This window comes from Oryx dammah, unplaced genomic scaffold (genome assembly GCF_014754425.2).
Source record: "Oryx dammah isolate SB20612 unplaced genomic scaffold, SCBI_Odam_1.1 HiC_scaffold_12, whole genome shotgun sequence".
NCBI lineage: Eukaryota > Metazoa > Chordata > Mammalia > Artiodactyla > Bovidae > Oryx > Oryx dammah.
The window spans coordinates 46,826,909-46,854,531 of NW_024070196.1; the positions used below are offsets into that span (position 1 = coordinate 46,826,909).

Genomic DNA, 27,623 nt, shown 5'->3' on the forward strand with positions numbered 1-27,623 from the left:
TACAGCCGAGTAATATTCTATTGTATTTGCTCGCTCAGCTTCTGTGCATGGCCCGTGAGGCTGGTGGCTGGTTCTCTACTTACTCCAGTGGCATCAATTTTTCTTTAAAGAAATATATTTAATATAAAGTGAATTGATTTGAGACATTTTGGATAAAGAATCACTTAATTAATGCTAACGCAGGGCAATCCACTATAAAGGGGGTGCAAAGAGGTCTGAAATGTTGGTACCACTGCCCTCAAGTTTCTAACCCCTGAACCCTGATTCCTCCCAACAGTGGCTGAAAGCCGAGGCATACTGGAGAGTATCCAGAGGTTCTCTTTGCTGCCCACCTACCTCCCGGTGACCTACCACATCCATCACGCAGACGTGTCATTCTTCCTCAAGGAAGCTAACCAGGACATCATGAGAAACTCCAGTCTACAGTCGCGAGTGGAGTCCTTTCTGATTTACAAATCCAAGAGGCTACCAGTCCTGAATGCCAGCTACGGGCCTTTTGCCATTGAGCAGGTGGTACCCCAGGACTTGATGCTCCCCTCCAGCCCCTTTGGATTCACCAGCACGTTTTCTCTGAACTGGAAGCTGAAGGCGCACATCCTGCGGGACAAGATCTACCTGAGCCGGCCTCGCGTGCAGGTGCTGTTCCACGTGGTGGGCAGGGACTGGGACGACCCTGGCCCGGTGCAGAGCCTGCCCTGCCTGCGGGTGTTCGCCTTCCGGGAGACCCGGGAGGTACGGGGCAGCTGCCGGCTTCGAGGCGCCCTGGGGCTGTGCGTGGCGCAGCTGGAGCTCCCGGCCAGCTGGTTCGGCCCCCCGACGGTGGTGGCCGGGAGGAAGAAGGCGCCGGAGCCCCCCGAAGGGAGCCCGGTGGAGCTCTACTATGCTGTGCAGCCCGGGGACGAACGTGGAGACTGCGCCAAGGAGGATGCCTGGAGAGCTGGCGGGATGCGGACGGGCCGTAATGACATCGATGAGTCGGGGCCTCCCTTGCACAGGATCGGGAGTGTTTTTCTTTACCAGACCCCCAGCCGGCCACCGCTGAGAGAGCTGCGCTTGGATAACCACGTGGCCGTGCAGTACGTGCCAAAAACAGTCAGGCAGGGAGACGTGCTGACGTTTCCTGTCTCCATCTCCAAAAACTCCACCGAGGACCGCTTCACGTTAAGGTGAGTTCATTATCTTCCGATAACATCTCCAAGGTCAAGGGCACTTCTGAGACCCTTCCCCTGTATGTGATGCCTAGATCTGTGTTAGCGCTGGCCAGGGTAGAAACATTCCTCCGCTTTTTGCAGACTCAATGTTCACTGTCAAGTAGAGCTCTCTGAATTGGCAAGTGTTTCGGTGAAGATGTTGTTAATAGGTTTTCTGGGCTGTCCCAGAAAAGTCAGGAGCAGGCTGATATTCTATCTTGGACCTGGCTTAGGTGGTTCTCAGCAGGTCTTAGGAGAGTTAAATGGCTCAGAGTTGACATGAGTCTGCAAATGGGTTGGCAAAAATTGTCAGGGAGGATAGAGGATACAGTTTTGCCAGCTCACAATCTCTTCCGAGCATGTGAGTTCTAAGTACATTCTGTGGTACCAACCTCAAAGTTACCCTTTTGTTTCTCTCTGGAAATAGAACTTAGTGTTCAAAATGTAAAAGAGTACAAAGTGTGAAGGATATCCAGTAGAGTTAGTGGAGTGTCTTATATAAAAATTGTACCAAGAGGAGGCATTTAAAATGACTCCTGTGGGCTTTAAGAAGAAAGAAGGGGTGAGTTTTCTCTTTGGAACATACAGCAGCATGTGAGGGAAGCTACTTGCCTTGGCTTGATTGGATTTTCATAACAGTTTTTTGTTGTTGTTGTTGCATTTGTTTTAAACACACATGAGTCTGATTATAATAGCTATTTGGTATATTATTAGATCACTAAATGTGTCCTCACATTGCTACATAATCTGGAAACTTGACCTGAAGTGCCATCTAATCAAGTTTGGTATGACCCCGAGTGTTACTGGACATGGGACCACATTTATATGTGGGTTTTTAAAGCTTATCCAACAATGATAAGCCCTCTTGTCCCTCTCCCCTGGGGCTCAATAGCTGTTTTTCTTTCTCTTTTCTTTTCTTTTTTACTTTGTCTATATTTCATTTATTTCTGCTCTGATCTTTCTGATTCCTTTTGCTCTACTAACTTTGAGTTTCATTTGTTCTTTCTCTAGTTGCTTAGCTGTAAGGTTAGGTTGTTTATTTGAGATTTTTCTTTTTTCTTGAGTCAAGATTGTCTTGCTATAAACTTCCCTCTTAGAATGGCTTTTGCTGTATCCCATAGGTTTTGGATCATCGTGTTTTTGTTGTCATTTGTCTCTAGGTACTTTTTGATTTTGTCTTTGGTTTCTCCAGTGATCCATTGATTATTTAGGAACAAATTGTTTAGCCTCCATATTTTTTTTTTTACAGTTTTTTCCTATAATTGATTTTTAATCTCATAGCACCGTGAGCATAGCATCTCACATCAAGAAAAGATGCTTGATGTGATTTCAATTTTATCAAATTTACCATGCCTTGATTTGTGACCCAAGATGTGATCGATACTGGAGAATGTTCCATGTGCTCTTGAGAAAGAAGTGTATTCTGCTGCTTTCAGTTGGAATGTCCTATGAATATCAATTAAGTCTATCTGTACTAATGTGTCATTTAAAGCTTGTGTTTTCTTATGAATTTTCTGTCTGGATGATCCCACTTACAGGATGTTGAAGTCCCCCACTATTCTTTCTTTTTTTTAAAAAAAAATTCTGTGTTTGTTAAGGGGGTGGATGAATTTAAGAAAGAAATTATTCTCTTGCTTATACTTTGCACATTTCAGTTTTGTTGATTGTGACCTAGTGCTGGGAATTTCCTTTTAATCTCAACCAAAGACACAGAAACCAATGGACAGCATTAACCTCATGGTCGAACCTGGCTGATTGTTGGCAGGAAAAACCTTGATCTGGGGTTGGGGGTGCATCTGGGGATTAGACACAGGGATTTAGAATGAACAGCACATCTGTGGGACTGAGACCTCGTGATCGCTCCCTTCTGTCCTTTGGAAATCAGACCTAGATTCAGCTGGTCACGGGCCCTCCCTCTGCCCGATGTGTAGCTTTGTGCTTGGTTTTCCCAGGCTCAACACATTTACATAATATTCTTTGTAGAGATGACTGCCTATATAGAGAAATATTTTGCCAGTGGAAACTCAAGGTCTTGAATAAGAAGAAGTCAAACAATTTCAATATTCTGCCATTTTTTTTCCATTTGCCAGCTACTGCTTGTTGAATTCCTGGACCCACGGTTTATAAACTAGAATCTCCTAAAGCTTTAACTCTCCAGTAGATGATATTCACGTCAGTCTTTATTGGGAAGCAGCTATCAGTGTAGAATTAAATTTCCCAAAAAAACTGTGCACCTGACCACAATCAATTGCCTACTAGTGTGTTCACATGAGTTCTGAGGGCAGCCCTGCCAGGGGCAAGCTGTGCCATGGCCAAGAGAGGTTCATTTCTGGGCTATTTATTCTGAGGGATCCACATCTTTGCAGATTCAGAAATAAGCATCTTGTCACTTAGAAGTCAAAAGATTGGAAAATTTTGGATGTAGAGCCAAAGTGTGTTTGTTCAGAGTCCATCAATGAGAAAGGTGCTTTCCATTTAAGACAATAGTAAAATAAATCAGTAAATACTTTACAAATGTGTATTTAAGTTGGTAGAGTAGCACGCTTTCCATCTCTTTAAAAGTTGCATTAATAATATGCCTGCTGAATACTTAACACACACTAATTATGAATGAGTCTTGTCTGTTTATGAAAACAGCTGGCGGGAAACCTGGATCTGGCAATGTCATTAGCCTTTAGCTGGAATTCTCATAATTAGAAAATAATGAAGCTGTGTATCTTTTTTAATGAAGTCAATTTGACACTCATTTAGCACAGCTTCCAAATATTTAGAGTTAGCCTGGGTCTGCTCTGTTGCTATTATTTAGATGCAAAGTCGTGTCTGACTCTTTTGTGACCTCATGGACTGTAGCCTGCCAGGGTCCTCTGTCCTTGGGATTTTCCAGGCAAGAATACTGAAGTAGGGTGACATTTCCTTCTCCAGGGGATCTTCTCCACCCAGGGATCAAAGATCAAACCTGCATCTCCTGCACTGGCAGGCAGGTTCTTTACCACTGAGCCTCCTGGGAAGCCCATATGTGTGTGTGTGTGTGTGTGCACGTACATACATACATGTATTAATATATCCATAAAATACTATGGATATCTGTTAAATGACTAGAGGCATTTCTGTAATATCCAGCATGAACTGATGGCTTTGCTGTGTGCTGTGCTTAGTTACTCAATTGTGTCCAATTCTTTGTAACCCCATGGGCTATAGCCTGTCAGACTTCTTCTGTCTATGGGATTTCCCAGACAAGAATACTGTAGTAGTTTGCCATTTCCTTCTCCAGGGAGTCTTCCCGACCTAGGGATCAAACCCACATCTCCTGCCTTGGCAGGTGGGTTCTTTACCACAGAGCCACCAGGAAGCCCTAGCTCTATCTAGCCATCTGCTGTATATAAAACCCTGAAGGATACAACCGTGTATCCTTGGGTGCTGTCCTCTGCAATAGTGACTCATTTTTAGACTCAGGGGTGGCAGTGCTAGTGAAGTCCACAGGTGGGCTCATGTTTTGTAGGACAGGTGACAGTAGGACATAGCTCGCCACTTAAGGATAGCCAGGGTGAAGAGGGGACCAGATTAACTGCCAGCAACAGAAGGGAACCCATCTGGATCGAGGACTCCTGCTGCAGACAGTGATTGACCACCTAAAAACTGCTGCTTCCCTGTCACTTCTGTGCCTGTCATTTCTAGCTGACACACAGAGGCTCATCTTCTATCCTGAGAATCAAGTTTTGTTGTGCAAATTATCTCCAAGGGCAATTTACAAAAATAGCTGGGTGTGTGCACCTGTGTGCATTAGCCATTGCAAAGAGGAAAACCAGAATGGGGCTGTTTATCATCTTAGAAGTTCTCTTCTCTCCTGGAGCCCAAATCTTCCAAAGCAGACCTCCACAAAGGAAGAAAAGCAAAGCACTTTCATTCTTTAAACATCTAAAGATCCCTTTTAATTTCAGAAAATGTTTTCCTTCCAGTGGACAACAAAAGCATCACTCAGCACATGGACCTTTTTAGCACATTCTCACCACTCCATCCCTTTTCCTTCTCCCACAGAGAGTCAATTTCAGAAGCATCCGAGGCCTCTTGTCACCTGATTATGTGTCTGGAGAATCAAAGCACTCTTTCTTGCTCATCTCCCCCACCTATTCGGTTGCTTCTTCCCACAAGAAGTCAGTTTCAAAGGCTTCTGGTTGTCTGATCTGAATGTAAGCCTGGAGCCAAATATTTGCATAGTATTAGCTTGGCTCTCTGACAATCCGGGAAAGGGAGGTGGAAAGGTCCAAAGCAGAGATACAGCACTCAGAACTGTCTGGGTGCCTTTCTCAAAGTCAGAGATATGTTTAGATTGGTTAGATGAATGAAGGAATGAAAGGCTGTCTTGGTGGTGGTGGTTTAGTCACGAAATCATGTCCAGCTCTTTTGGGACCCTGTGGACTATAGCCCGCCAGTCCATGAGATTCCTTAGTCCATGAGATTCTCCAGGCAAGAATACTGACATGGTTTGCCATTTCCTTCTCCAGGGGATCTTGAGAGGGATCGAACCCACATCTCCTGCATTGCAGGTGGATTGTTTACCAACCGAGCCACCTGGAAAATTTAGACATTTTGTTAATTATTAACAAATGCATATACTTTGCTGAAATCTTTGCAGTTTTATATGCTAAATACTCAAGAATTTGTTAAGAATCTTGTGCTCAGAAGATGGTCAGATCTCAGAGCAGGTTTCTGAATAAGGCATTATTAAGAAGTATATATTCACTATTCTTGCAAAAATGAGAGATATAAAAGAGGGAAAAAAAACAAGAATAATTGACAAGAGGACAAAGTGGGCCTGGGGTTGATAAGGCTCAAATGTACTTTTTGGTGGTTTGGGAAGCTTGCTTTGTAGAAGGTTTTGAGCTTGTTAGAAATAATATGTGGTGTTTTTTGGTGGTTTGGCCCTGAACTCGAGTCACTTGAATGATGTAGCCTTTGAAGCTGCCTTGAAGCAGAAAACGTCTCTCCTTATTCTATTTCAGGTAAAGTATGCCCTGGTGTACCAAATAATATTCTTAGTTGCATGCCATAAATCCCAGCCTACATAATTTAAGAACATAAATAAATGAAAGGATTAGTTGAATGTATGTTGTTGGTCTTAAGCATTAATAAGGTATGGGACCACTGGCCTTGACGATGCAGCATGGGAGGAGGAGGATGCCCTTGGTTTAGATGCAACAGCCTGCTTGCCCAGCACCTCTTCCCCACCTGGCATAATGAATTCCTCCAATAGTGCCCTCTGTTCTTATTATAATCAAAGTTGCGAAGACTCTTGAATGTTTAAAGAATGATCTAATTTTATTTTTTTTTCCTTGTAGCTATCTAGTTTTCCCAGCACCATTTGTTGAAGAGACTGTCTTTCCAACATTATATTCTTGTCTCCTTGGTTGTAGATTAATTAACCACAGGTGCATGAGTTTATTTCTAGGCTTTGTATCCTGTTCCATTGATCTGTATTTCTGTTTTGTACCAGTACCATACTGTTTTGATGACTGTAGCTTTGCCTCGTTAATTGACTATACTCCAATATAAAATAAAAAGTTTTTTTAAAGTCAGGAGCTGTAGTCTAGCTTGACTCTGTAATATGTTTTGTTGCCAATGTGGCTGTAGAAATTTCACAACCATCTCAAGGCTCAGAGTTCTCATATGCTAAATGTTAAATATGTCCTACTTTATGGCAGGATGTTTACAAAAGTTAATCCCATTGATGAAGTTGAACATTAAAATAAACTGCATTGACAACAAAGAAATGTATTGAATAGGGTCCAAAATTTCAGGGATTAGGGCAAAATAAGGAAAAGTGGGAGGCAGAGAGGGAGACGAAAGGCTTCCCTGACTATGAATAGAACCCCATGGGGGCTGTGGCCATGAGAGTGCAGAATCCTAACCACTAGACCACCAGGGAGCAGTTGGCTGACAAAGATCCTTCTAGTCAAAGCTATGGTTTTTCCAGTAGTCATATACAAATGTGAGAGTTGGACCATAAAGGAGGCTGAGCGCTGCCGAACTGATGCTTTTGAATTGTGATGCTGGACAAGACTCTTGAGAGTCCCTTGGACTACAAAGACATCAAACCAGGTCACTCCTAAAGGAAATCAACCTTGAATATTCTTTGGAAAGACTGTTGCTGATGCTGAAGCTCTAATACTTTGGCCACCTGATGCAAAAAGCAAACTGTTTGGAAAAGACCCTGATCCTGGGAAAGATTGAAGGCAGGAGGAGAAGGGGATGACTGAGGATGACATGGTTGGATGGCATTATTGACTCAATGGACATGAGTTTGAGCAAACTCTGGGAGATAGTGAAGGGCAGAGAAGCCTGGCATGTTGCAGTCCGTGGGATCACAAAGAGTCAGACACAACTGAGCAACTTAAGAACAACAACAAGGCAAAGTGGACATGGATGAAGTATTGTCAAGCAAGAAAACTCATGATGTGGAAAAATTACTGCTTTAAGACCTGAATGAAGTTTAACTGATTTAGATCATAAAGAAAGAAAGAAGAGATGAGATCTCCTGTATATTTTTAGAATGAAAACATCTTTCATTTTATTTGTTATTTGCTTTGGAAAAATATATCTGGAAAATATAGGCAGTGCCTGCAGGAAAACAGTGAATTAGATTCTGTGAGATTAAGAGAGTCATGCAAGTTACTTAATCTTGGGTCACATAAATATAGAATAAAATAGGTGGTACAAAATAAAACAAGATAAAATACTCAGATTTTTAAAAAGGACTCTTGGGAAGCTCCCAGTGGCTCACAGACCTAGTTGCTGTCTGAGTCCAGGGTAGCAGAGTTACCTGGTGTGCTTCCAGAATGAGAGGTGGGCTTCTGGAGTCACCTGTCACTAAGAGCACATCCCAGGGGAGGTGGCATTTCCCTCCTGAGAAAAGTGGGGTGCTTTTAAGGAAGAGGATGATACTGGGTATCTCCAAACCCCACAAAGGCCCATGACATCCATGCCTGGCACTGCGTCTCCCTTTGTCATCTGATGGGGATTCAGGGAGTTGCTTCTGGAGCAGACTGGAGTGCGAGGCAGACAGAGAAAGGAGGGCGATCCATCTTTTTTCAGTAAACCTTCTGTTGGAGAATAGATTCAGATTTACAGAAACAGTTGTGAAGTCAGTACAGGACAGTGCCAGGGGCCTCATGGTTAGTTTCCCCCTGTAATTAACACCTGACATTAGCTTCATTCATTTGTCACGATCAATGCTCCAATATTATTATTAACTGAAGTCCACACTCATTCATACTCCCTTAGTGTTTGCCTGATGCCCCCTTTTCTGTTCCAGGCTCCTGCTCAGGATATCACATTTAATCATCATGTCTTTTTAATTTCTGTTGTCTGTGACTGTTTCTCAGATTTGCTTTCTGTTGACCTTGACAGCTACGAGACGTCCTGTTCAGACTTTGTGAAGAATGTCCCTCAATTGGGATTTATCTGATGTTTTTCTTGTGATAAGACCAAAGAGTGGGCTTGGGGATTAAAAAAAAAAAAAAAAAAAAAAAACCACAGAGATAATGTTTTGTATTTGTCTGCAAACTACTCTCTTTCACCTTTTCATTGAATAAACATTGATTGAGGATGTCAGGAAGTACACAGATGAGTAAGAAGGAAAAATGACTGCCGTTTGAGGGACAGGAGCATGAGAGAGTGAGCCCTGCCCTGGGAGAGTGGAGAATAGGTAGTGGTTCACTTTAATTTGATTTTTGTTTTGTTTTGAGGTGTCGTTGGTTTGCAGATTTATTGTGTTGGTTTCGGATGTACAATGGGGTGGTTCAGTTGTGCATATGCATATATCTGTTTTTTTCTTTTTTTTTTTTGATTTTTCCCATATTTTCATTGTGGGATATTGAGTGGAGTTCCCTATACTGCACAATAGATCCTTGTTGTTTGTGTGGTACTTCTATTTTCCAAGAAAGGAAATTCAGGCAAAGGGAACAGTACAGATAAAAACACAAAGGCATCAGATGTATCTCTGTGCTCTTTTATCCCCAAACATTTTGAAATAAAAACCAAATGGGATTTTTAAAAACAAAAAATAAACAGATAAAAATAAAGCACCATTTTCATTTCATCATATCAAGGACATTTACTCCCAATCTGACTTAGTCATTGTTGATGTGAACTTTGGTCACTGGCTGGGGTGATATTTCTTGGGTTTTTCCACTGTAAAGTTGATTTTTCAACACATCCTATACAGTATTTTCCAAAAGGAAGTAATTATCCACAGCTCACAGTTATGGAATTATACTCTGCCTTCTTGCCAGTGGTATATCTATGTAAATCATTTGGAATTCTGTGGGGGAAATTTGTTTATTTTCCCTCATGCATATATTTATTCAATCATTGATTTCAGTAAGGACATCTGGATATTTGTTAATACTTTGCAGTTTGGGTTATAATCCCATAGAATAGACATTTCTCAGTCTTTGGCTGTTGACATTTGGATCTTATGATGTTTTGTTGTGAGGTGCTGTCTGGTCTGTACATTGTAGTTTGATTAACTGCATCTCTGACTTGACCCACTATATACACAACCCTGAATTGTGATATCCCAAGATGGTCCAGATATTTCCTAATATCTCATATGTGGGGATGGAATCACCCTTACAATTGAACAATTATTTCTGTGGTTGTTGGGAAACAACTCTACTCTTGGACTTCCCTGGTGGTTTAGGGGATAAGAATCCACCTGCCAATGCAGGGGACACGGGTTTAATCCCTGCTCCAGGAAAATCCCACATAACTTGAGGTAACTAAGCCTGTGCACCACAACTACTGAACCTGAGCACTTGAGTCTGCGCTCCCCAACACCAGAAGCCGCCACAATGAGAAGTCTGGGCACCGCAACTAGAGAGTAACCCCCACTCACCACAACCAGAGAAAGCTCGCTTGCAGCAACAAAGACTTTCAGCACAGTGGAAAAAAAAAATAAATAAAATTAAAAAGCTGAGCTCTTACAGAGAGGGAGGTACCAGGTTTAGAATAAATAAATACTGTGTGGAGTCAAATTTTTCTTGAAAATCCCTTATGTTGTACCCAACATATGGTTTTTACTTCCACCTGAGCATGTATTCCATGAGAATCTGGAATCATGAGATGAGCAGAATCTTCCATCTGCTCACTGTTGTTTCTTCATTTCTCATACAAGAGGATTGAGTAGTAGTTACAGTCTCCGTGAGTTCACTCTATGTATCTTCCGTTTAGTAAGGGACCAGACAGAAGGTTCTTCATTTAGACTTGAGATGAAGTGGCTGGTGTGTATTTCAAAGCCATGTATACAAAATAATGGGCTTTCCAGGTGGCTCAAGTGGTAGAGTCTTGTCGGCCAAGCAGGAGGCCTTGGTTCGATCCCTGGGTCAGGAAGAACCCCTCAAGAAGGAAAGGGCAACACACTCCAGTATGCTTGCCTGGGAAATCCTGTGGACAGAAGAGCCTGGTAAGCTAGTCCATGGTGCCGCAAAGAGTTGGACAGAACTTAGCAACTAAAGAACAATAGCAACAATATAAAATAACAGAGTCAGGTGTAGTCCTATTGAGATACTTGCACTATAAGAGGAACCCTAATCTGATGATCTGAGGCTATTGTTTCCAATAATGACAGCTTCTAGGATCCTCTGGCCTCCATCCCAGTCTGGGGTGAAGCCTTGGGGTTAGTAATTTTTTTTTTTTTTTTTTTTTTTTTAGTAACAACAATACCCATGATGGCTCAGTGGTAAAGAATCCACCTGCCAAGGCAGGAGACCCAGGAGATGTGGGTTCAAGCCCTGGGTCGGGAAGATCCTAAGGAGGAGGAAATGGTAACCCACTCCAGTGTTCTTGCTTGGAGAATCCTGTAGACAGAGGAACCTGGTGGGATACAGTCCATGGAGTCGCAAAGAATTAGACATGACTGAGTTACTGAGCACACATATCCATGAAACTAAAAGAATGCACATTTCTTTCTTTAAGTAATTTATCCATCTGTTATAATTCATGGACCCTAGTTCAGTTCAGTTCAGTCACTCAGTCGTGTCTGACTCTTTGCGACCTCATGAATTGCAGCACGCCAGGCCTCTCTGTCCATCACCAACTCCCGGAGTTCATTCAGACTCATGTCCATTGAGTCCATGATGCCATCAAGCCATCTCATCCTCGGTCGACCCCTTCTCCTGCCACCAATCCCTCCCAGCATCAGAGTTTTTTCCAATGAGTCAACTCTTCGCATGAGGTGGCCAAAGTACTGGAGCTTCAGCTTTAGCATCATTCCCTCCAAAGAAATCCCAGGGCTGATCTCCTTCAGAATGGACTGGTTGGATCTCCTTGCAGTCCAAGGGACTCTCAAGAGTCTTCTCCGACACCACAGTTCAAAAGCATCAATTCTTCAGCGCTCAGCCTTCTTCACAGTCCAACTCTCACATGCATACACGACCACTGGAAAAACCATAGCCTTGACTAGATGGACCTTAGTTGGCAAAGTAATGTCTCTGCTTTTCAATATGCTATCTAGGTTGGTACCCTAAGGTAATGGAAATCCAAAACTATACTGTGAACAGATTTTTAAAAATTATTCTTCTGTGTTTTTCATTATCTCTTATTAATATTATTATTTTATTGAAATATAGTTGATTTATAATATCATGTATTATGCTAGTATTTTTTCTGTTTGTTTATTTATTTATTTTTGGTTGTGCTGAGTCTTCATTCCTATGAGCGGGCTTTCTTTGGTTGTGGGTACTCAGGGCTGCTCTCTCATTGTGGTGCATGGACTTCTTATTGCGATCTCTTCTCTTGTTGCAGAGCAGAGGCCCCAGTGGGCTTCAGTGATTGCAGCACATGGGCTCAGTACCTGTGGCTCAAAGGCCCTAGAGCATGCAGGCTTCAGTCATTGTGGCAGGTGGCCTTAGTTGCCCCTCGACATGTGAGATCTTCCTGGACCAGGGATTAAACCCATGTCCCCTGCATTGGCAGGTGGATTCTAAACTACTTGACTACCAGGGAAGTCCCTGGTACTGGCATTTTCAAAAACCTCTCCAAGAGATACAAACTTGCAGTTGGAGTTGGGAGCCGTTGGGTTCATGTCACCCTTCTTGCTATTCTGGTCAATGCTTGTTGAGTCAAATGGTGAAGTTAGAAATTTAAGTTAATTAAATGGCTCACTCTTCTCTCTCCCGCTATATAATTGAATCACATGCCTCTCTGCATATAGCTTCACAAGCTTCACACATTTCAAGGTGTCAATCCACAGTGATCTCCAACTCAAGAATCCCTCCATCCACTGATAGCTCCCTTTCCTTTCCAGCTATACTGTGTTTTAACCAAGTGTTCATGCTAAGTCACTACAGTTGTTTCCGACTCTTTGTGACCCTATGGATCATCACCTGCCAGGCTCCTCTGTCCATGGGATTCTCCAGGCAAGAATATTGTAATGGGTTGCTGTGCCCTCCTCCGGGGGATCTTCCTGACCCAGAAATCCAATCTGTATCTCTTGTGTCTGTTGCATTGGCAGGTGAGTTCTTTACCAGTAGCACTACCTTTTGACCCACATTGATGGCTATACATCCATTTTTGTGTTAAACAAACTGATGGCTCTGATTCTTTTGGGGAAGAGAGGAAAGAAGGAAGATGCCAACTGTAGTACGAGCTGTGCTCTGATATTGATATTGGGACTGTTGCTTGAGATTTCCTTGGATCTCTTTGCCATGTTCTAGCAGGAGGCTCATCTCATGAGCAAGAGAAATTGACCTTGGCCAACTTGGCGGAGTTGGAAGTTCTGAAGATAATGGAAGGGTTTCTTTCTTTTTTTATGGCTGGATAATATTTTTTCTGAAGGAGATCAGCCCTGGGATTTCTTCGGAGGGAATGATGCTGAAGCTGAAACTCTAGTACTTTGGCCACTTCATGCGAAGACTTGACTCATTGGAAAAGACTCTGATGCTGGGAGGGATTGGAGGCAGGAGGAGAAGGGGACAACAGAGGATGAGATGGCTGGATGACATCACCGACTCGATGGATGTTAGTCTGAGTGAACTCCGGGAGTTGGTGATGGACGGGGAGCCCTGGTGTGCTGCGATTCATGGGGACGCAAAGAATCGGCCACGACTGAGCGACTGAACTGAACTGAATATTTTTTGTGTGCATACACATCACATTTTTTTTATCCATTCATCCATTACTGGACACTCAGGTTGTTTCCATGTCTTGAGTCTTGTGAATAATGCTGCAGTGAACAGCGGGGAACAGATATCTCCTTGAGACAGTGATTTCATTTTTTCCTGCAACAACAGGGATAGTAAACCTTGAAGGCATTATGTTCAGTGACATAAGTCCAAGAAATTCAGATTCTGAATAGTATCACTTACAGGTGGAATCTCATGAAAGCTTCTAGAACCAGAGAATAGATGGATGGTTGCCAGAGGATTGAGAAAGGGGGAAAAGGGATGCTGGTCCGAAGGTACCAACTACTGGTTCTGAGATAAACAAGTTCTGGGGATTTAATGTATGGCATGGTGACTGCAGTTAATCATACTGTATTGCATACTTGAAAGTTGCTAAGAGAGTAAATACTAAAAGTTCTCATCATGAGAAAAGAGATAACTAAATGAGATGATGGAGTTATAAACTAATCTTATTGCTGTAAAATCATTTTACACTATGTATGTATATCATATATATTACACATTACACTTTAAATTATCACACTGTACACCCTAAGCTTACACAGTGTTACATGTCAATTACATCTCGAGAAAGCCAGAAAACAAAAGAAATGAATGAAAGGACTAGAGAAAAGATGCTGAATGAAGTAGGATCCATGCCATTCTGGGGGGTTGGATTTGAAACAAGAAGCAGCTGTTTTGTAACAGGAAGAGCTCCTGCAGAAATCAGTGCTCTTCATACATTTCTTCCATTCTTTTATCTCTAGCCTAGACTTCACCAACCTAGGGAGGAGGTCATTCTCTCAAGCTTGAGTCCTGTGTCCACCCCTTAGCGATGCCAGAACAGTGAGAGAAAATATCTGACCTGCTCAGTAACTTCTGGGAGGGAAGTAGGTCCTGCACTTACCATCCCTCCTTGATCAGTCCCAATGAGAGACCACTGATCCCCTGACTCAGAACTCAGGGGGTTTCCAGAAAGAGTGGAGAGAGGCTGGTAGCCAAAATAGGACATGTGATTGCTGCACACTCCTTGAGGGAAAGGTTATCATCCCCATGGATGAGATGAGGAAATGAAATTAATTTGCACACACAAAAAGAGCAGGGTGAATATACCTCCACACTCCTTTTCACATTTTGTGCAGTGTTGCCTGAAATCCCCTAGAATCCACTGTGTGTGTGTGTTGTTTACGCTTCTGACAGGTCCAGAAAATGCAGGTGCTACAGGAAACTGTTGTGTGTCTTCAAGGCCCCTGGGACTCTAGGAATGATCATGTGGTGTTCAGGACACTGCCTTCAAGGATTGGTGAGAAGCATGTTTGAAAGGAGCAGTTTTTTAATTGAGCTATAGATCATTTGCAGGGTTGTGTTAGTTTCAAGTGCACAACAAAGTGATTCAGTTATTCACACACACACATGTTCTCTTTTGAATTCTTTTTCATTATAGTTGAGGCTGTTCATTACCCATTACATCACATGATACTTTCATCTTTGTTCAGGAAAAAAAAATCCCTTATGAAATGCATCTGCAGACAAATTCTGCTTATTCTGAATGTCATTTTGCTCACCATGGTGGCCAGGATACCCAAAACACTGACAGAATAAATTTGCAACATTTCATCTAATGCCTTCAATTTCTTTTTTTATTTATTAACTTATAGTTGATTTACAATCTTATGTTAGTGTTAGGTGTACAGTTTCAGATTCTTTTCCATTCTAGGTTATTACCTGCTATTAAATGTAGTCTGCTGTGCTATACAGTAGGACCTCATTTTTACCTATTTTATAAATAGTAGTGTGTTTCTGTTAATCCCAAACTCCTAATTTATCTCCACCCCTCTTGAAAGGAGCAATTTTCTCCTCCCTGCTTCAAAACATAAAACCTCAAGGGAGCCAAAAGGTGGCTGTCAACGTGAAATTCCTATATTCATTGGACTTGGAAAAGAGCCAGAAGGAGAAAACAAAAAACCACAGGGAAGTGTTTTGCTCACAATCGTTATATTTTTCTTGGAGTTGGAGTAGGGCAGGTAAAGGGGGGCCCAGGAAGGAGGGCCATGACATTCTTTCTCAAGTCCCTGTCTATTGAGGCAGCGTCCAAGAAATGTGGAAGAGGAAAAGATATGAAGGGACATGGCTGTTCCTCTCTGCATATAGTTCTAGAAGTTTCTCTGAGAAGTGATTGTGTGGGGTTTGGTTTTCAAAGAATATAAGGATATGAGCTGGGTGGCTGCCATTATATCTTTTGACTGTGGGGTGGGTGCAGTGATTTTTATGAAAATAATTTTTTCAGTATGTTTAGCCTTTGTGTATTAAAAAAGTTATTGTTATATTAGAGATGTACACACAGAAAAGTTGTCTTGCAAACAAAGCTCCCTGTGATCTTCTTTGACTGTGCCAGCTCTGGTCACTGATGTTTGTACTCTGTAACCTTGAACTGACCTTCGTCTCCATATGAGGGCCTCGTCACATCCCCTGCATGCTAGACCCACCTGACAGTCTCCTTTTCAACCAGACTGCAAGCAGCTAGAGGGAAAGGACTGGGTGAAGGATTATATGACCTTAATGGGGAGCAGTCAGGGTCGGGTTTTGTCCTTGATGTCATCTGTGCATTTGGTATCCATGGAGATTCCATTTCCCAGGTGGTCTTGGGTCAGGAGGCCACAGAGGCTGTTGACCAAATATCTTCATATCCTTTGCCAGTCACCTTCAGATGTGGTTTTTCTGTGTACCTCTTCTGGGTCACTCACGGGAACACAAGAATAACATGCAGGGGCTAAGAGGTTTGAGGGAGATTGCTGAATACAATAATTTTAATGATAATGATAGTGATAATAAGAATGATAGTATCATAACAAGCATTTATTAAGTATCTATTTGTGCATTTGTGCCTGGTACTCTTCTAGTTGCTTAAAATATTTTTCACATGTTTAATTCTCAGAACAACCTCACAAAGTAGGTACTATTATCACCTCGATCTTCCAGAAGTGGAAACAGAAACACAAGAGGTGAACAGCCTGGCAGATGCCCTTGTGCTCATACCACATTTACTTTGAGGTCCTGAGAACTCACCCTCGCTGACTTACACTACGGAGCACACGTTTTGGAAAATCCATCTTCATCATTGCCAGGCAGGGAGGCAGACACAGATACTCTGAAATCTCATTTTTATAAAAGCACTTAAGGAAATGAATTACCTGAAACATTTCCCTTATTGAGCAGATTATGCTTGGTGCCGGGGATGTTAACAGAGAGTAAAACATGGATACAGCCTTGTAACGAGTGGCTGGTGCTGTGAATGTGAACCTGGAGTGTCTTTTCCGGGGATGAGATGCCAACTTCAGACAGTGCTTTGGAGCACAGACAGACTAAGGCATGTCCACCGTCATGAACATCTGTCAGGCTTACCAGTCATTGCAGAGTAAAGAGCTCTGAAGGACGCTAGATGGATTTTCATGGGTCTTTCCAGGGACTTCAGACACTGATAATTATCACGTGGGATGACAGTTTCAGATCTGGGGACAGAATTGACCTCTTGAAGACCACATGGGTTTATGAGGAAGAAGACAGGTCATGGGGCCAAGACCACGGGCACCTCTCTTGGCATCCTCACTGCCGGTCCGCCCTTGGGAAATCATTGAAGGTCACTGAGCCTCAGTCTCTGGGCTCTTACCTTTCCAGGTGTTGTTGGTGTAAATAAAAGATGACAGGTAAGCCTTGAGCAGTTTGTGAGGCTCCAGATCAGGCATTTAGGAAATAAGCAATCAGTCAAGGGGTGTATTAGGGGTCCTCTGAAATGCAAACTTCACCCTGAGCAGTGTCAATTCATTCTGAAAGAGGGCCATGTTAACACAAGGAGCAGGTCACCTGTGACTTAAACTATGAAAAGAAACAAAAGAAGGTGCATATTCGAAGCTGCTAAGGAGGCATTTTCTTGGGTAACTTTGGAAAGCAACTGACTCAGCATCTTCCAGTATGAGATGGGAGAATGGACCCAGATGTCCGAATCCTCTCTCCCAAATCTGAAGAAATGGAAGTAAATTGATTCTTTTTAAAAAATCCATCAAAAATAATACTAACATCAATGTACAAACAAAGGACTCAGGCAGGCATCAGCTCAAGAGTGAGACAGAAATCAGCTGAGTGATGGAAGTGCAAAAATCAGCTCAGTGCATCTGATCTGATCACAGATCCCAAGTGTAGTTTCTTTTCCTTCAGTGGCTCTTCAAGGGGCGATAGCACCTGACTGTGGCTTGCATACTTGTATGCTCTTCCCCATCCACTTGAATTTGGGCTTAGTGTATCCCTTTCCTGGTAGAAGACAGCAGAAGTGAGGATCTGGAACACCTGCGATGAGACATAAGCTGTGACCTTCCACCTCAATCTCCAGGAACACTTGTTCTGGGAGCCCAGAGCCACCTGTAAAAAGTCCAGCTCATCTTCTGGGAGATCCCATGGGAGGCTCTGCAGCTCCATGGAGAGAGGGGAGACCTGGTGAGCCCCATCTTCTAGCTATTCCTGTCCAGATCCCAGACACGTGTGTGAAGCTGTCTTGGGTGCTGTAGACCAGCCAGATGACAGCTCAGAACCACCAGGGGACCTCACCACCTCCAGGTGGAGCAGAGACATCTCACAGCTGAGCCCTGCTTAGACTCCTGGTACATAAAATTGTGATGTATGTGAAAACTGTGGTGTTCTAAGCCACTAAGTTTTGGGGTAGGTTGTTAGCTGGAGTTTTCAGTAACTTTTGGGTTGGCCAGAAATTTCGAGTTTTTCCCTAACCTGGAAAACAAACAAACTGCACCAAACAAACTTTTTGGCCAACCCAATAGTAATCAAGAAAAATTTTGCCAATGAACTCTACTTGTAAAAGCGCAGAGGTGATGCCCTGGAGCTGCTTGCTTTGAAGTTTACTCCTCACCCTTCCCCTGCTCTGCCGTGATTAAGTCCACCTCTGTAACCTGCATCTTCCAGACACTCTACACTACCCAGATCTGGCTTTTAACTGGGTTTGACCAGTGTGACTCCATGGCAGGAATCTTATGGCCTGGAAGATTGGAAAAGTTAGGATAGTTTTCTCCCATGCTTCCTGGTCCCTACTCAGGCCAGAAAGCTCCTCCATGGTTCGAGCTCCCACCAGGCAACCGGTGCCACGGCTCCAAACCCTTCAGTGAGACCTCGCTGATGGCCCCTTAGAATTCCCCTCCTTGCTTTGTCCTGACCCGAGGAGAAGAGACTTCCTGCGGTTAATAGCATCACGGCTGCATCACCATCTTCTACTTGTTTTGTCAGTAGTTTCAGCCCCCTCTCTCACAAGTGCTTCTGGTCACTTATCTGCAGTGGTTTCTGTCCCCTGACTTGACCCTGTGGGTGCAGCGGTCAGAAAAGATAATTTTTGTGAAAGCCGACCATCTTTTCCGATCAACTCTACATTGCACCAAAAGCAGAGACAGTCATGGAGGTTTGTCATTTGTGTCGACCCCAGCTGGGAGCAAAGGCAGAAGGGTCGTAAGCAATGCAGAAATGAATTTACTCTAACAGAAAACATCATAAACAAGATAACAGCTTTGGAAAGACCCAGAGGCAGAAGAAAGAGAACACGGAGACGTGAGATAATACTTTTCTCTCCAGTCTGTGAACTCCTTATGCAAAAGTGAAAAATCAACATTTCTGTTTCTTTCCCCATTCTCATTTTGGCTGGTGGAAGGACTGATGATGATAAAAGACTATCTAGGGATGTTTGTCTTTGTGAAAAGCAAGAATCCTGGACCCAGAGGTGAATTGGAAGGATAATCTGAAGCCCAAGTAGATGGAAGAAATATTGCAGCTGGCCAAAAAGGTCATTTGGGTTTTTCTGTTACATTGTATGAAAACACACACACACACGAAAAAAACCTGAACGAACTTTTTGGCCAACCCAATACAGTACTAACCCTATCCCTTTCATTTCCCCATCTCAACACAAATGCATTCACAAAGGATTGAGTGGACTCAGGCACAGAGCATTTGAAAACCTGCACAAAGAGGAGACAGATCCTAACCCCAACCATCAGGGCCCTGACCCAACTCCCCTCCTCTCTACCTTCTCTATGTAAACCCCAGGCCATTGGAAACTCAGGTGTTGGTATATATTTTGCAAGATAAAGCTTGTTAAGTAAAATTCATCCACATTCCACATGAATAGAAGGCCTGGGTGTGGCTCAGAGTTGTCCAAGTTGGACATGAATCAGATTGCAAAAGACACGGCCATCCATCTATGTAAATATATTGCAGAAGGGAAAGGAAGAAAGGAATATAGAAGGAAATACAGCAATATAAGAGAGGAGGAATTTATTTGGGAAGAAACATAAATTTAAGGTAATTTTTTTTTCCTGTGAGTGTTTAAATGGGTAGAAAAAATTTTTTAAAGGACATGAACTAAATAAATTAAGAATTATAATATAAAAAGAAAATAAAGATAATAAGGTAGACCAGAGAGCTAACACATGAATTGAGGATCCAAAAGTGAAAAATAGAAATTAAACAAGAAATAGGATAGACATAGTTTAAAGGGGAGTTATTGGCATATATAGAAAAGATGGAGGCAATCTTGGTGTTCAGTTCAGTCACTCAGTCATGTCTGACTCTTTGTGACCCCATGAATCACAGCACGCCAGGCCTCCCTGTCCATCACGAACTCCCAGAGTTTACCCAACTCATGTCCATCGAGTCAGTGATGCCAACCAGCCATCTCATCCTCTGTCATCCCCTTCTCCTCCTGCCCCCAATCCCTCCCAGCATCAGAGTCTTTTCCAATGAGTCAACTCTTTGCATGAGGTGGCCAAAGTATTGGAGTTTCAGCTTCAACATCAGTCCTTTCAATGAACACCCAGGACTGATCTCCTTTAGAATGGACTGGTTGGATCTCCTTGCAGTCCAAGGGACTCTCAAGAGTCTTCTCTAACATCACAGTTCAAAAGCATCAATTCTTCGGTGCTCAGCTTTCTTCACAGTCCAACTCTCACATCCATACATGACCACTGGGAAAACGATAGCCTTGACTAGACGGACCTTTGTTGACAAAGTAATGTCTCTGCTTTTCAATATGCTATCAAGTTTGGTCATAACTTTCCTTCCAAGGAGTAAGCGTCTTTTAATTTCATGGCTGCAGTCACCATCTGCAGTGATTTTGGAGCCCCCTAAAATAAAGTCTGACACTGTTTCCACTGTTTCCCCATCTATTTGCCATGAAGTGATGGGACCAGATTCCATGATCTTCGTTTTCTGAATGTTGAGCTTTAGCCAACTTTTTCACTCTCCTCTTTCACTTTCATCAAGAGGCTTTAGTTCCTCTTCACTTTCTGCCATAAGGGTGGTGTCATCTGCATATCTGAGGTTACTGATATTTCCCCTGGCAATCTTGATTCCAGCTTGTGTTTCTTCTAGCCCAGCGTTTCTCATGATGTACTCTGCATATAAGTTAAATAAGCAGGCTGGCAATCTTGGTGAGTGATAGGGAAATATGAAAAAGTAAAGAATTAGGAAGAGGGACTTCCCTGGTTGCCTAGCAGTAAAGACGCCATGCTTCCAATATAGGGGGAGTGGATTTGATCCCTGGTTGGGAAGCAAAGATCCCACATACTGCACCACCAAAAACAAAACAAAATCTGTGCCTGTGGTGACAGTTACACAACTCTGTAAGTATACCAAAAATCACTGAATTGTGCAAGTAAAGAAAGTAAATTGTATGTAGATTGTAACTCAAAAAATAAAAAGGAAAAAAGGACTAAGAAGAAAATAATAGACATGAAGAAGAAAGTTAATCCAAAATAAGGATGATTCTTGTCCTAGAGCTGAGACTCCCACAGAATGAACCTAAAAAAAAAATTCACAAATACATTTGTTTCTAAAATTAAGAAATAGTTAAATCTATAGATCCAAAGGACATTCTCGTTTTACAGGAAAAGAAAATAATGCAAAAGTAAATACCAAGACATATCCTAATTATTAAATTTCAATCTTAGTGAAATAATTAACTAATTATTCAGGTAGAACAAATATTCAATCAAAACCCCGAAGAAATGGATATGCCATATTCAGTTTGAAAAGCATGCTGTTCTCCCCACATTAATCATTAGAGTCACTGCTATTCCAATAAAATATCAGCCGGAATACCTTTCAAGGAACTTGATATGTTAATTTTTAAATATATATGAAGACCAAAATGTCAAGAATTTGTGGGTAAGTAAAGCAAAGAAAAACATTGATGGGTTCTTTAAAAGTCATAAATATTCAAATGGTATGATAGTGGAACACAATAGGTATATAGAATAATGAACAGAAGAAGGAGATTTTGTGAGGATTTCTCCGGTAGTCCAGTGGCTAAGACTCCATGTACAGGGCAGGGGGCCCAGGTTTAATCACTGGTCAGGAAAATAGATCCCACATGCTAAGAGTTCATATGCTGCAACTAAAGATCCTGAGTGCTGCAGCTAAGACTCGGCACAGCCAAATAAATAAAGGAGAGTTTGTGTAATGGAACTAAAATTACAGATCACTGAGAAGAGATGCATTTTTCAAAAGTGGCACTAGCACATTGATTATCCAAACAAGACAAATGGAATCAGATGTCTAAGACATCAATTCCAGATCAGTTAGGATTCTTTTTTCAAAGGAAAAAAAGAAATCAATATAGAAGAATATACTGAAGGATATCTTTACAAGTTCTGAGACGAAAGAATTTCTTTAAACAAGACACCAAAACCCTGGCCACAAAAAAATGATACAATTGGCTATGTTTTAAAATAAGTACTTTTTTTACAATAAAAAATTGACCATAATTTGAGGGAAAGTATTTGTAACATGTAAAGACTGATGGAGAATTAGGATGAAGAATATATAAAGAATGCCTATAATTCAGTAAAAAAAAAATACCTGAAAAGAAAAATGGGCAGAAAGTACGAGCAGACATTTCACAGAAGAAAAAACAAAGTAGTCAATGAATAGCAAAGATACTGCATCTCATTAGAAATCAGAGAAGAATGAATGAATACTATTATACATTTCATTTTTATGTGCACCAGATTTCCAAAAGTCTGATAATATGAATTGTAAAGGATGTGGAACAAAGAAAACTTTCTTTTATTGCTGGTGGGCAAAATTGATGCAAGCTCTTTAGAAAATAATATGGGATCCCCCGCTATATCAAAGATATGTATACACTATGACCCCAAATTTCCACTTCTAAGGTATAGAACTCTTATATTTGTTCACCAGAAGACATTCATAAATATTCATAGCAGTGCTGTTCTAATAGGAAAAAACTGGAAATGTCCCAAATGACCATTGAGAGGATGGATAAATAAATGTTGACATATTCCTACAGTGGAATCGTATACATTCATGAAATGATTCAATTACATCCCTATGGGTAACCTCTGATCTGGAGTATTAAATTTAATGGAAAGTTTCAGAAAAATGTGTTTATCTAAAGATTAAAAACTAGACATAAATTAGCAAAGTGTTGATGGATGATGGATATATACATTCACTTAGGTAAAATTATTAAAAATGACAAGGAGAAGCACATAAAACTTAGAGTAATTGGTCTCAGAATGAAGGATGAAGATATTAATAAGGAGAAACATGCTGGAAGCTTCAAAGATACTGGGTATATTCTAGTTCTTAACCTGGGGTCTAGTACAGTAGTGTTTACTATTGTCTTTTAAAATGTCTGTGTATGGTATATACTATTGTCTTTAATCTACATATATATAATTTCAATGAAAGCTTTATATATACTTATGTACATTGGTATATGTATATGAGTAATACATTCCAGATTTCAAAATGCTTTGTAAAGAAAATGAGTCACTTGTCATTTACCAGGGGGAGAATTTCAGGCTGTTTTTAGACTTTTCCACAGAAACATTCCATGGTATCAGTGCACAAGATAATAGAGCAATATCTGCAAGTGACTAAAGTGCTCATTAAAGGGATATCGGTTATTTTAAATTTGCATTATACTGTTCACAAAAGACTATCTAGCTTTTTTGATATGAAAGTTTTCCAAAACATTAGGTGAGAAACATGAAGGGCAGAAGATGGCAAAAGATAGACAGATGGAAAGGCAGAGAGGTCATAGACTGATGATGGTGATTGTGATAGCTAGTTACATAGAGGATGAATGGATGGATGGATGGACAGGCAGATAAAGGATGGATGGATGGATGGTCAGGCAGATAGATAAGGATGGATAGACGGATGGAAAGGCCGATATATAGATAGATGATGGATAGATAGATAAATAGACTTTACCACTGCCTGGTATTCAGCTGTTTAGGTCTCTGTGCTTTGACCGTTTTGCTCTTCTTCCTGTGAGCTCCACATGAGCAGACCTCTTTCCTTTCCTGTGCATCCTCAAAACTTCTGACACACAGTCGATCGCCGTTTATCTCTGGGGATCGAGTGCTTTGATTCATGTAAAGCCAGAAACTATGCCAAGTTTAAAGGCCCTGAAAGATTCTCTGCATGTTGACAGAGCCCAGGTTTGCTGATGTGGAAATCTGGATGAATTTTTACCTGTGTGTGTGCGCTAAGTTGCTTCAGTTGTGTCTGACTCTTTGCGACCATATGGACTGTAGCCTGCCAGGCTCCTCTGTCCATGAGATTTCCCAGGCAAGAATACTGAAGTGTGTTGCCGTGACCTCCTCCAGGGGATCTTCCCAATCCGGGGACTGAACTGGTGTCTCTTCAGTTCAGTTCAGTCACTCAGTCATGTTTGACTTTTTGTGACCCCATGAACTGCTTCACGCCAGGCTTCCCTGTCCGTCACCAACTCCCTGCTATCTCTGTCTCTTGCGTTGGCAGGCGAGTTCTTTACCACTAGTACCACCAATTATGGTCCTACATCTCAGATTCTGTACTTACATTTTTCCCAGGTCTTACCCTGAGGCAGGGTTTCTGAACCCTAGCACATACTTCCTGTTGTGTCTAAGGAGTTAGGGGGCAGGAGAGGGTGTTCCAAGAATTGTAGGATTTGGGGCAGCATCCCTGGCCTCTCACCACTAGTAGCCTTCCTCCTCCTTTAGTTGTGCTTGACAGATATCTCCAGAAGTCCAGATCACCCTCAGCTGAGACCGTTATCCTAAGGAAACGTTTTCTTATCATGGAATGAAATATTAGTTGAATTCCAGACTCCCTTTCTAACCTACACAGTTATTTTCAGTGAAATCTATTGCCATCTTCTCACTGATACCTTGATTTGTCATGACTTAACTTCTACCATAATCTTCTGGTGTTTTCTAGGCATTTCCTCATTCATCATGGTGAACAATCTGATTTGGCTCAGAAGACACATATATTAGCATTCTCTAGATACTGTTGAAAGAAAACAGAACGAAACTTTGTTGAGGGATCAAAACTTATATGCTAAAAGCAACCAGAGGGATTTCCCTGCTGGTCCAGGGGCTGCTGCTGCTAAGTCACTTCAGTCGTGTCCGACTCTATGCAACCCCATAGACGGCAGCCCAAGAGGCACCCCCATCCCTGGGATTCTCCAGGCAAGAACACTGGAGTGGGTTGCCATTTCCTTCTCCAGTGCAGGAAAGTGAAAAGTGAAAGTGAAGTCGCTCAGTCGTGTCCAACTCTTAGCGACCCCATGGACTGCAGCCTACCAGGGTCCTCCATCCATGGGATTTTCCAGGCAAGAGTACTGGAGTGGGGTGCCATTGCCTTCTCCAGTGGCTAAGACTCTGCAATCCCGATGCAGAGGGCCTGGGTTCAATCCCTGGTCAGAGAACTAGATCGTACATGCCCCAGCTTGGATCCCACATGCTGCAACTAAAGACCTTGCATGTCAACAAGATGGAAGATCCTGCAAGCCACTGCTGAGACCTGATGCAGCCAAATAAATAAATATTTAGAAAAATAAAGCAACCAGAATGGTAGAGAGTAATTTTGATTCTGTATCATAAAATTCAGCATCATCTTTTATGTGGAAAATTCCCCAGAATTGATGTGGTTTAGGATTAAAATGTAAAATAAATGTAGAGTTAAGAATTCAGTATTGAAGTACCTTTTAAACCAAGAATTGATCAAACAATGGAATCACTGTGCTACTGTAGACATAATTTGTTGGGAAAAGATGTCTGAAAACACAGTTTACTTTGGTGAAACTAAGTACACATTCTCAGAAGAAAATAAAATATCTGACATTCTCTACCTAAGTAAAAATCAAAGTGCTTGAAAAGCTCTGGATTTATCCATATTCTTTGCCAGAAGGGACACCTATGGCAGGGCTGCTTGGATTTCCAACCTGCTGCTCAGAAAATGTGCCCTTTTCAAAGCTTATTTCAGTTCCTTGTTGCCTCCAGAATTGCCACCTGATGCCCTTTTCCATTGGTTTGAGGAAGATTTATTTTAATTCTACTTTTCAAACTCTTGACTATATTAACAGCAAAGAAAACTCAGGAGGGCTTATATTTCAGACAAGTATAAATGGAGCGGATCTGGGAGGTACAGATTTAAGGCTTCCCCTGTTCATCTGCAGACAGGAGGCAGGAGTTTTCTCTGTGCTGGGCTGATGGGGTGACAGTCGTCATGCCTAAAATTAGGTCTTTTCTCCTTGCAGATCTGTGTCATCTGGGAAAAAGGGGCAAATTCCATTTTTGCAGTAGGTTCCCTCATTTTGGTAAGTTTCATCCTAGAGAAGGAGCTGCCCTATTTCTGCTTTATGGAGCTTTTGAATCAGAAACTTAAGGGATTCTCAGAATGGTGAAAAGCAAAGGTTTGATATTGGTTTTTTGCTGGAGAAATAGGACATTGCTTCTTGGCTTTGTCAGTTGCTGGAAACAGTAAAATCCTGAACACACAGACTCAGGAACTGTTTTATTTACTGCCTGCCTCTTGCAAGGGTACCAGCATAATTCCAATATCTGGTGGCCTGAACTGAATGAGTCCAGGCTTTTTCTCAGTCCAGGGTCTTTTGTTTCTTTAGATTTTTTTAAGAGATACTAGTTTATTTATTTGTTTGTTTTTACTTATTAATTTTTTGGCTGTGTGGCTTGTGGGATCTTAGTTCCCCAACCAGGGATTAAACCCCCGGCTCCTGCCATGGAGGCATGGAGTCCTGACCACTGGACCACCAGAGAAGTCCCATCTTTATATTCCTTTTAAGCAGCAAATGATTATATATGACCAGAGAAAACATGTTTGTTTTTTTTTTCTTTCAAAACTTGAAACCTTCTTTTATTATAGAAATTTCCAAACACATGTGAAAGGAGCGAGAATGAATTAATGAGCCTCCAGTTACCAGTTTCCCAGATCCATTGGTTGCTGTTTTCACCACTTTTGTGTCATTTTCCCCTCTCACCAACATTTCTTAAAAATCGACTTTAAAGGCAATATGCCGATTGGAAGAAGTCAGCTACAAAAGGCCAGGTGTTGTGTGCTCCCGTTTTTCTGTGATATTCCAGTAAAGGCACAGTATGGGGATGGAAAATTGGTCAATTGTTGCTAGAGATTGGGAGGAGAGGTCTTTTCATTGCAAAGGGAAACAGTCGGGAGGTTTGGGGGCTGATGAAACATCTATACCTTGATTGTGTGGGTGGTTACCTGAATCAATATAGGTCTGAAAACTCATAGCAGTGGACTGCAAAATATTTATATACATGCACAGACATACAGAAACACATGTATGTACATTGCCTGATCACATGGGACTATAAAATTGTCAGAACTCAATAAGCATGTCAAATGGATGAATTGTACAAAACACTATCTATTTTTAACCCATATATCTAAAAAAATCTAATAGCTTGCTGTTGTCAGTCTTACCCATATGATCACTCTCTGTTTTTTAAAATAATTGATTTTGCTTTTTAAGATTTCTTTTTATTGTTTGGCTGTGCCAAGTCTTAGTTGGGGCATTCCAAATCTAGATCCATGACCAAGGATTGAATCTGGGCCTCTTGCATTGGGAGCTCAGAGTCTTAGCCACTGGGCCACCAGAGAAGTCCCACTGATGGTTTCTTTTTATCTCTTCTCAAGTATACAGTCTCTGGTTAGCTTTGCTTACCCAAATCCTAGTCGTCCTCTTTGTGTTAGTTAGAGTAGGTATCTCCAGATGCTGGAACAAGCCAACCACTACATCTCAGATGCCTCTCACAATACATGTGTGCTTCTTGCTCACACAGAGTCCAGTGTTCACTAGGAGGCATCCATGGGGGAGGTGGGGACCCATGCTTTTCTGAGCCTCTGCTTTCATATAGGACATTAAGTCCTTCACTTCCAGCCAGTGTGC

The 27,623-nt window shown here is 41.9% G+C and overlaps 1 protein-coding gene across 1 annotated transcript in view; it reads left to right on the forward strand.

Annotated features, from left to right (window-relative positions):
- Positions 1-276: 276 nt before the first annotated feature.
- Positions 277-27,623, forward strand: part of LOC120871383 (transmembrane protein 132D-like) — a 381,149-nt gene continuing 353,802 nt past the window's right edge. Inside the window, exon 1 of the mRNA XM_040251282.1 lies at positions 277-1,166. Within this exon, the coding sequence (XP_040107216.1) occupies positions 406-1,166 (761 nt within the window). The 5' untranslated portion in view covers positions 277-405. The remainder of the gene's footprint in view (positions 1,167-27,623) is intronic.